Source organism: Carassius carassius, chromosome 16, assembly GCF_963082965.1.
Source record: "Carassius carassius chromosome 16, fCarCar2.1, whole genome shotgun sequence".
Lineage (NCBI taxonomy): Eukaryota > Metazoa > Chordata > Actinopteri > Cypriniformes > Cyprinidae > Carassius > Carassius carassius.
Genome location: NC_081770.1, coordinates 9,557,253 through 9,568,686, shown reverse-complemented (window position 1 = coordinate 9,568,686; position 11,434 = coordinate 9,557,253). Strand labels below are relative to the sequence as shown.

Genomic DNA, 11,434 nt, shown 5'->3' with positions numbered 1-11,434 from the left:
CTGTTAGTATTTCACTAGAAGTTTGTTTTATATGTTTGTGTATTTTTTTTCGGGAAGTTATAACATAGAAATGTATCGAAGGCTGTTAAATGTGCTAATGTTAGCGATGGCTAACCGTAGCTGCGTTTGCTCTGTGTAGTCTGTTAGTCTCTGTGTCCTCTTTGCTTCGTGGTTTTTCTGTACGTGAGAAAATTGATGTGTGGCGTGAGAGCGTGTGAAAAGAGTCAATTGCGTGTGTCTCACGGTGAATGCTTGAGAGTTGGCAGCTCTGGTTACATTGGTTGGCGCTAGCTTGGTCAACATCAGCTGTCTGATGTTGACCAATGATGTTGACAGAATGCTGTCTGTCAAATTAATTTAATTCAAATAATTTGTATATACAACTCAAAATGTAATATGAACAAAACGAATAGGAACATATTCACTGGTAAAGGTGAAGGGGAGTGGCTTGAAGATGTCATGTTTCAAAATCACTTGACATCACCCAATGTTCCTCTGGAGGCAACACGTCCTCTTATAGCAGCGGTTCTCAATTCCAGTCCTCGCGCCCCACTGCTCTGCATATTTTGCATGTTTCTCTTTGTTAACACACCTGATTCAGATAATCGGCTCTTTAGAAATGAACTCCGTGCATGAACTGTGGTTCCAATTGTTCATTGCTCCCTACTCCCTGAGCAGGGGAAATCTGTTGAAGTTTACCTCACATCGAAACATTCATTCACTGATTTGTGCTGTGCAGCGTCTTTAAACATGGACAACTGTGACATCATATACCTCTGTAGATCAATACAATTTAAATTCACGTCTTGCACACTTCAATGCACTTTGATTGGAACATATAGCTACGTTCGCTTCGAACTGGAATCATGGCTGAATATCCTGTGATGTCCACTTCGCAGGGCACTTATGTTCGAATAGAACAAATGTCTGAAGCGCTAAGAGAAACGTTCAAAATGTGCAGAGCAGTGGGGCGCGAGGACTGCAATTGAGAACCGCTGTCTTATAGGCTTTGGCTATGCTCTAGGGTTGTTGTGAAGGTAGGGGCGGAGCATAGAGACTATGCCGTTTCTCGTTTGTTACTCTAGAGTAGACCAATTCACTTTATTGAGGCATACTGCCCCCATCTGGTATGGAATGTGGAGTATGACTTGATTTTTTTTGCCAGACATGACAGATGGCACCTTTAAACGTGTTGAACATTCAGAGATGCTCTTCTGTAAAGCTCAGTTGTAACGAGTGGCTCTTTGGTTAGCTGCTTTACTGAGCAGCTGAACAGAAGCAGTTCATAAAGAGGTGAGTGTAAGCGCAGTGTAGTAGCCTACTTCATTTGGAACACAACTCAGTCAGGTTTTGTTCAGTTTTTTCTGCTTATTCTGTGGTTATTACATTACTTTCTTGTGATGAATTAAATGTAATTTTATTTACATTTAATTTACTATTTTTATTACAGGGCTGTTGAGTTGGAGAAAACCCCTTATGAAGCCCTAACTGGAAAAGTTTAACAACAGCTCCATCTGCTGTAGTGACTCTGCTGTGGAGTCTTGTCATTCAGAATGAAATAAGGTCTCTTCCTTTCTTCCTGGAGAAACTCACGCGCAGTTCTGTCTCATTCCCGCGAAACGAGGAAGTACACCTGTGCCTTTACTGCGATGACGCGGTCCCAACGTTATTAATATCGTAGCCTAAATCTAGTTAAGTTTTTTATTTAATCAAATGCTGTATACATGTGACGCTGTAGGATACTGTGTTTTACTACCTCGACGTTAAATTTCCGAAAACTACAACGACAACGAGTATTTCCTCCTCCAATCTCCGACTTTAACTCCGTCAGGTGTTACTCTCGGTTTAATTTCTGTCGGTAAAGGCGTTGTTTTTGACAGTTGATCAACTTCAGCTTTTATCTCCACATAAAATGCATTATTATCTCAGAAGGACAGCGCAGTAAATGAATTATTTTTGGATGACAGTGATTTTGCTCATGACTGGTAAGATATCATTTATTTTCTGTTCTTTCAGCTTGTCAGTGTCACGGTTCGTGAATGCACCGTCTCCAGCTGTAGTCATGTTATGTCATGTTGATTGGTTCATGTGGGTGTTGCCACTGATCGCCTGATCAGCGGCAGGTGCATCTCATTCCAACCGCCTATTTAATGCCCTGTCTTTCGTCTCCTGTTTGTCAGATCGTTGTTTGAGGTCCTCGTGTCGATGTCTGTTCGTGCTCCTGTGTTCCTGTCCTTGCTCAGTGTCCTGCTTCAGTCTTCATTGGATATTCACAGTCATTCACGGATTATCACCGCCGATCACCGATCTACCATCACCGCCATCGCTACCAACGCACTCAAATCACCTACCCACCTGTCTGTGCTGCCATCGTGGTTCCTGCGTCACTCACCAGCATTCATCCATCACTACTCCTGTCAATAAACTACCTTTACTTGCATCTGCTTCCTGTCCTCCATTGTTAGCGTCACAGAACGATCTGACCAACATGGAGGCAGCGAGTAATCAACCCTCCTCCCTTGAAGCTTTCCTCAGCGCCAGTGTTCGGAGGATGGACTCCCAGGAGCGGACTCTTAACGACACTGGTCGCGCGGTTCAGGCTTTAGTGACGCAGGTGTCCGAGCTCACCCAACAGTTCCAGCTATTACGAGCTCCCACTGCGCCACTCACACCGCCTGTTCCACCAGCACCATCGGAGGCCCCCTCCCAGCCGGAACCACGCCTCCCGATTCCGGAAGCGTACTCAGGTGAACCCGACTATTGTAGAGCTTTCCTTAACCGTTGTGATATGCATTTTGCCCTCCAGCCTAGAACGTTCGCCAGTGAGAGGGCCAAGGTGGCCTTCGTCCTGACCCTGCTCTCTGGGAGGGCGGCATTGTGGGGAAAAGCGGTGTGGGAGAACCAGGACCCATGCTGCGCCTCGTTCCAGGCGCTCTCCGCCGAGATGAGACGGGTCTTTGATCGGGCCGCCGCAGGACGGGAGGCGGCCAGGAGGCTGGCGGAGTTACGCCAGCACGAGAGATCCGTCTCGGACTATTCCATCGAGTTCCGGACCCTGGCGGCGGAGTGCCATTGGAACGAGGAGGCGCAGTGGGACATGTTCCTGCATGGGCTGGCTGACCGCGTCCAGAGGGAGATCTACGCCCTGGACCTTCCCCCGTCGTTCAATGGACTTATTGAGCTGGCCCTTCGGGTCGATGCACGTCTGGCACGGATGGAGAGGAGGGGGCTACTCAACACCCCATCCAGGGGACCGGCAGACGTGCGGTTCAGCGGCGGGGACGTGGCCAGTCCCGTCTACGATCACGAGCCCATGCAGGTAGGGCGAGCTCGGCTTTCCCGGGAGGAGAAGGAGAGGCGGAGGTCCCTGGCCTTTTTTCTTCTTCTCTCCAGGAACATGTGCAGCACGTCCAACGAGTGCTTCAGAGGTTGCTAGAGAATGGGCTTTTTGTCAAGGCGGAGAAATGCGAATTTCATGCACAGTCAATTCCATTTTTGGGGTATATCGTGTCGACTGAGGGAATACGCATGGATCCCGAGAAGGTTAAGGCTGTGGTAGAATGGCCAAGCCCAGATTCCCGTAAGGCCCTACAGAGGTTTCTGGGGTTCGCTAACTTCTACCGGCGTTTTATTCGCAACTTCAGCCAACTAGCCGCACCTCTGACCGCCTTGACCTCCGCCAAGACTGCGTTCAGGTGGTCGGACACAGCTCAGGCTGTGTTTGCCAAACTGAAGAGCCGTTTCATTTCAGCCCCTATTCTGATTACCCCTGACCCTACACGTCAGTTCGTGGTGGAGGTCGACGCATCAGAGGTGGGGGTAGGAGCGGTGTTATCTCAACGTTCTCCCTTAGACGACAAGGTCCACCCTTGCGCATATTTTTCATATCGTTTATCTCCGGCAGAACGAAATTACGATATTGGTAACCGAGAATTGTTGGCAGTTAAGATGGCATTGGAGGAATGGCGACACTGGTTAGAGGGATCGGGGGTTCCTTTTATAGTATGGACTGACCACAAGAATTTAGAGTACATTAGCACCGCCAAGAGGTTGAACTCCAGGCAGGCTCGGTGGACACTTTTTTTCGGAAGTTTTGACTTTACTATCTCGTACCGCCCGGGTTCCAAGAATATCAAACCCGATTCTTTGTCGCGTATTTTTGACCATTCCGAACGCCCGTCCACTCCCGAGTGTATTTTTCCTGAGACATTAGTGGTCTCCACTCTCACATGGGAGATCGAATCGAAGGTCAGAACGGCCTTAGAAGGGGTAACGCCTCCGCCCGGGTGCCCACCGAACCGTTTATTTGTGCCGGAGGGATTAAGGTCCAACGTTATCCAGTGGGGACATTGCTCGAATGTAGCTTGCCATCCAGGGGTTAACCGTACTAGATTTTTAGTCAAGCAACGATTCTGGTGGCCACTTATGGCTCGCGACATTCACAGTTTTGTTTTGGCTTGCTCGGTTTGTGCCACTGGTAAGACTTCCAATCGGCCCCCTGATGGGTTACTCCAACCGCTGCCGGTTCCTTCGAGACCCTGGTCCCACATCGCTCTAGATTTTATTACCGCCCTCCCGCCCTCCCAGGGCAACACGGTAGTTTTAACCGTGGTGGACCGGTTCTCGAAGGGGGCCCACTTTATTCCCTTGCCCAAATTACCCTCAGCCAAGGAGACAGCGTTGACCGTCGTAGACCACGTCTTTCGTTTACATGGCCTCCCGATAGATGTGGTTTCCGACAGGGGACCCCAATTTGTGGCTAAATTTTGGCAAGAATTCTGTAGACTACTGGGAGTGAGTCTGTCCTCAGGGTTTCACCCCCAGAGCAATGGTCAAACCGAGAGAGCCAACCAAAATTTGGAAAGGGTGTTGCGATGTTTGGTCTCCAAGAATCCTTCCTCCTGGAGCCAACAATTGTCTATGGTGGAGTACGCCCACAATACCTTACCAGTATCAGCTACGGGCCTATCTCCTTTTGAGTGTAGTGTAGGTTACCAGCCACCTATTTTTCCCAGTATGGAATCCAAAGTTGCGGTCCCCTCCGCTCACGCCTTCGTCCAGAGGTGCCACAGCACTTGGACCAGAGCCTGTGAGACTCTACTCCAAGTGGGGGCGCGCACCAAGGCCAAGGCCGATCGCCACCGGTCTAGGCCTCCCGTATACGTCGTGGGTCAAAAGGTGTGGCTTTCAACCAAGAATATTCCTCTCCGGTCCGTATCTAATAAATTGGCTCCCAAATTTATTGGCCCGTTTACTGTCACCAAGATCATTAGTCCGGTGGCAGTCCGCCTTAAACTCCCTCCTACGTACAGGAGAATTCATCCCGCCTTTCATGTGTCCAAAATCAAGCCCGTATTTCATTCTCTCATTAATCCGCCTACCCCGGTCCCTCCCCCGCCGCGTCTCGTAGATGGGGAGACCACCTATTTGGTAAATCGTATTCTGGACTCTAGAAGGAGGGGACGCGGATTTCCGTACTTGGTGGACTGGGAGGGTTACGGTCCGGAGGAGAGAAGTTGGGTACCTGCTAGGGACATCCTGGATCACTCCCTTATCGATGATTACAATCAACAGGTAAGAGATTCTGGGGACGCCAGGAGGCGTCCTTAGGAGGAGGGGTACTGTCACGGTTCATGAATGCACCGTCTCCAGCTGTAGTCATGTTATGTCATGTTGATTGGTTCATGTGGGTGTTGCCACTGATCGCCTGATCAGCGGCAGGTGCATCTCATTCCAACTGCCTATTTAACGCCCTGTCTTTCGTCTCCTGTTTGTCAGATCATTGTTTGAGGTCCTCGTGTCGATGTCTGTTCGTGCTCCTGTGTTCCTGTCCTTGCTCAGTGTCCTGCTTCAGTCTTCATTGGATATTCACAGTCATTCACGGATTATCACCGCCGATCACCGATCTACCATCACCGCCATCGCTACCAACGCACTCAAATCACCTACCCACCTGTCTGTGCTGCCATCGTGGTTCCTGCGTCACTCACCAGCATTCATCCATCACTACTCCTGTCAATAAACTACCTTTACTTGCATCTGCCTCCTGTCCTCCATTGTTAGCGTCACAGTCAGCTCTAATCACTTTACACTGGAAAAAATAAGTTGTTGGACTGAAAATGACATGTTTTCTAAACAAAACATTTTTGTGAACTTTTACCAGGATATGGTGACATCATATGATTTAGAACTGTATGTGTAAATTTTGTTAGTATGATTTTTGTTTAGGCTAATATAATAGCTTACTTTGTTTAAAGGGGTCAAGAACTGAGAAATCATTCCATTGATCTTTCTATTATAAAACATCCTTTAAGCTTCAGAACTCAAAACTTTCTCGTTAGTCTAAAAACAGCTTATTTTAAAGCCAATCTGCAAAAATTGAGACGTTGTGCAATGTGCCACTTTATACTTTCGACTGTGTCCTAAAATGGGACATGCCATTGACGTGAGTGACTCTATAAGCACGCAAAACTGACAAAACAACACTGTAAAAAATGTGGAGTAGGATTTACTTGAAAAAAGCTTGCTAAGTTTTTTCACTCAGATAATTCTAGTAAATTTACAAACATTTGCTAAGTAAAAGCCTAAACATAATTATTAGTAGGTTTAATTAGACATTTTTAATTTAAGTTTATTTGGAAATTCCCAGTTAATTTTGTTGACTCTTTGTTTGTAAATTTTACATTGCGTAGCCTAATGCTTATTACTGCAAATATTGCACTCATATATTTTAAGTAAAACTTAACCATTGAATTTAATAAATTCTGCGACTTTATGCAATTTATTTTAACAATGTAACACTGGTAAATCACTGTGCTATTAAGCATTTGGTTCACTTGCAAACATACAGGTAAGCATGTATACAGCCTATTATCATTTTAAGATAATATGCCCACTCAATACAATGAATAGCCAAATGAACACAGGGGCCTCAATACTTGGTACACCACACACAATGACGGTGACAATCAGTGAATAGTGTTTGAGTATCAATGGGTCATTTTGAATAGAAAATAAACTCCAGGTGTCACAAAACAGTATGTTACTAAAACAAGCAACAACTAACAACTAAAATAAACAACTAACAACAAAAACAACCATAAAACAGTGTACATTTTTAATTATTCATGCCACATTTCTTGATGGGAAATATGGGATCATAACTTTGATATTTACTTAAAGAATCCTTGTAAACATAACAAACGGTTCTAAGTAAAATATACTTATGAGTTTTAACTTTCATTTCTACCTAGGCAGTTCCATTTGAATTTACTTATGTATTTAAGTAAAATAAATAAGAATGAAACCTCAAGTAGCTTATTGAATTAAACATGATATTTTGAAGTAAAAAGACAAAATAGTATTTGTTTGTAAAATTTACTTAACTGATGCTATCTTTATTTACAAGTTCAAAAAATCACTTTTTACAGTGAAGCTCTTATGTTGCTGAATAACTCCTAAATCTTTTGACAGTTCCAGTTTCAGTCTGTATTCAGATTTCAAAAAATATTAGTTGTTTTCATGCCTATTGCAGACTATTGTGTGCTTTTCATCTTCAGAAAGATCTTTCTTTCTCCACATATTGCGTGAGAACTGTGACCTGCTCAATAATGTGGAACAATCTCAAGTAGTTTTTTTTTCTTCCATTTATACCTGACTAAATATTTAACAAACCTGTCTGAGACTAAAAAGAGATAACAAATAAACACTTAAAAAAAAAAAAACTAAAATCTGAATGTCTGTAAGTCCTATGAGATGCCACTTGAATAATACTTTATTACAGTGAGTGTGCATGAATCGAAATGTGGATTCACAAGATGTGATCCGGGAGACAAATGGAGTGATTTTTTTTTTTTTTTTTTTTTTTTTTGATGAGTGAATGTGTAAATACCCAGGGGTGTTACAATTTTGTAGTATTACTTGGACAATGCTGTTCAATAGACATACTTGAAACTTAAAGCACTGTCAATTCCATCTTTGTTTTATTGTTTTGATTTTGTATAGTTTGGTCTCACAATTGTTGTAATGTATTCTCTATTGTTTCTGCAGGTGCATCCGCTGTGAAGATAGATGTTTCAGTGATGGAGGGAGATTCAGTCACTCTACACACTGATGTTACAAAAACCAAAGACAACAAAGTGCAATGGTATTATAATGGTGTTCGCATCGCTCGAATCACTGGAGATCCCAGTAAGACCTGCACAGATGTTCAGTGTAATGAAGATACTGAGAGATTCAGAGACAGACTGCATCTGGATCATCAGACTGGATCTCTGACCATCATGAACATCACAAACACTGACTCTGGATTTTATAAACTGCAGATAATCATCACCGGCAGCAGCAGCAGTGACAAGATCTTCAATGTTACTGTCCATGGTGAGTCATATATGTTTAAAGCACATCATTGTGTGTCTTTAGACAGTGACATTCTGCAGCTGTGTTTTGTAGAGAGGTCAGTTTCTCATCATGACCTCTGATTTACATTACGGTTAAACTTTGACTGTCGTTTGTTGCCTCATGACTTTTTGATCATATTATTACCTGTAACATGTCTGTGCTGTCCAGAGGCACACAGTAACTCAAGTTAATTAAAAAGTGTCTGTAGTTTATCAGAGTGTTTTTCTTTGGAAAACTTTACTACATTCCAAAGCATAAAGTCATACTTTTTACAAATAAAAGTTGTTGTTTGTTTTGTCTTTAATATTTAAGAACAAATACAGACACCTGAAAAGCACTTTTACAGCAGAGTAAAAATACTTCACTACTGTCCACCTCTGATTGTACCCAAATCAAGAATTAACAAACATTTCTAAAGCTATTGCAAAGATACCGTAAGATACAGAAAGATCAAGAGCGTCTATTTACCTCAGCAGCAACCAATCTCGCGTTCTCGCATCTGCAGCGTTTATTTTGATCTTTAAAACTTGAATTGAACATTAGATCTTTCCTATTCTTGGAAAAAATTAATACTTAAGGTTGATTCACTATTTCTCTTAATGAAAAAAAAAATCCCACACACAACATCAGCAATACTACACTGTTAAAAAAAACCTGTCAAATTTACGGTAAAATACCGGCAGCTGTGGTTGCCAGGAATATACCGTAAAAAAAAAAGTGGAATATTTTTGTGGAAAGACAATACGGTATACTGGTTTTGTAACCATAAATTTTACATTAGACAACGTATTTTTTTACCAAAATCATGGTAGAAAAAAACAAATATATTTGTCAATTATACAGTAATTTTATGTAAACAATTTTTTTTACAGATATATGCAGTAAAAAAAGTTATAATATATACACTGTAAAAAAAAAAAGTTGCATCAACTTAAAAAAATAAGGCAACTTAGTGACATTCAGCAAAGTATGGAGACTTATACTGAGAATTCATGCTCTACATTTAACCCATCGTGCACACACATACACACCATCATTTACACTGCAGCACCCAGGGAGCAGTTGGGGGTTCGGTGCCTTGCTCAAGGGCACCTCAGTCGTGTTATTGTCGGCCCGAGTTTCAAACCCACAACCCTAGGATCAGGAGTCAAACTCTCTAACCACTAGGCCACAACTTTACATTATTCAAATAGTCTAAATAAATAAAAGACCATAACACGGGTCAAATAACTTTTTTTATTATTGAAAGTTTGTGTCCAAAGCACAAGGACATACCAAGTCTTGTATATTAATTTCTTTACTCAATGCATTTTACACTGAACTCAACACATGGTACATAATGCATGTTAAATAAATCCAGTGTTAATTATACATTCATACGTTAGCAGTCTTGTGGCATGATGTCACACATATTTAACATTTTTGTTTGTTTTTAAAGGAACTATTACGTGAAAATTACTATATTGCATATTTTAACATCAACCTAATCCACTGGGCAAAATTACGTCCAGTGGACGTCTTTTTATGTCTTTGCAGAAGTTGAAAAGATGTCCACTGAGGAGACAGAATGTTTTTATGATGTCTTTTTAAAAAAATGTTTTTTATGTCTTGTGTACGTCCGATATAGATGTTCACAGATCCTCCTTACAAGGTTATGTGACTTTATTTCTATCAGACATCTAGAGAAGCTCTTATTGAGAATTAACAGAGGTTTAAATGTTGATATTTGATTCATTTGAAGTCACTATTGTGGTGGAAAGTGTTTGGTTTAGTTGGGATCTTGGTCCAGTTACTTCTTGTGTTAGTTTCGCTTGCTGCTGTAACAGTGTATTTTAAAACGCTGTTTTTGTGGCAAAGAAAGACAAATGTATTTAGACAACTTGAATAATATAAAGTTGTGGCCTAGTGGTTAGAGAGTTTGACTCCTAATCCTAGGGTTGTGGGTTTGAAACTCGGGCTGGCAATACCACGACTGAGGTGCCCTTGAGCAAGCCACTGAACCCCCAACTGCTCCCTGGGCGCTGCAGTGTAAATGAGGGTGTGTGCACGATGGGTGAAATGTAGAGCATGAATTCTCAGTATAAGTCTCCATACTTGGCTGAATGTCACTTAGTCACTGTCACTAAGTTGCCTTATTTTTTTAAGTTGATGCAACTTTTTTTTTTTACAGTGTATATATTATAACTTTTTTTTACAGCGAATATCCGTAAAAAGCTATGTAGAGTTGCATTTTTACATAAAATTACTGTATAATTGACAAATATATTTGTTTTTTTCTACCATGATTTTGGTTAAAAAATACGTTGTCTAATGTAAAATTTAGGGTTACAAAACCAGTATACCGTATCGCCTTTTACAGATTCCACATTTTTTTCACGGTATATTCCTGGCAACCTCAGCTGTCGGTATTTTACCGTAAATTTGACAGTTTAATCTGTATACCAGTATCTGAATTTTAAAATAAAAAATACTATCAATTTTATTGTCTTTTACTGCTGATATTTGCTTTTTTTAAATGGTATTTACTGGTGGTATTATTACGATGGACCCTATTTTTTAATATCTTGCTTCTGTAAAAATGGATGTTTTTGTTTGCTTAAAAATCTACAGATTTATTTTGTGAATTCCAATGTGCACAACCCCAAAAGATGTAGTTTTACTCAAATAATACTGTAAAATCAAAGTTTTTCAGACATTTTCAACATTACAATATTTAATTGTAAAATGTATGCATATTTATTTGTTTTCACAGAAAATATTTATAATTTCAACATTTTTATTACAGTAAAAAACAAAGTTTTATCCAGTCTCACAATTAACGGTTATTCAATCTATTTAATAAAGTAAAAGGAAGTTTTTGGTTTTACGCTCCATTACCGTTGGAATTTGACGGTGTTTTGCTGTATATTTTACTGACTTTTTTTACAGTGTACATGACAATATTAAACATAAAACTTTTATTAACACAACAAATAAGACATACCCATGTTGTAAAATAATTAAAACAGTTTTTGTATTTGCCCTTTCTTTAAAA

General features: G+C 41.3%; 1 protein-coding gene across 1 annotated transcript in view; it reads left to right on the top strand.

Moving 5' to 3' along the window:
* The first annotated feature begins 1,488 nt into the window (after positions 1-1,488).
* The window catches only part of LOC132159346 (carcinoembryonic antigen-related cell adhesion molecule 1-like), a 165,453-nt gene continuing 155,507 nt past the window's right edge, over positions 1,489-11,434 (top strand). The window contains exons 1-2 of the mRNA XM_059568858.1: positions 1,489-1,985; positions 8,050-8,379. Coding sequence (XP_059424841.1) covers positions 1,946-1,985; positions 8,050-8,379 — 370 coding nt within the window. The 5' untranslated portion in view covers positions 1,489-1,945. The remainder of the gene's footprint in view (positions 1,986-8,049; positions 8,380-11,434) is intronic.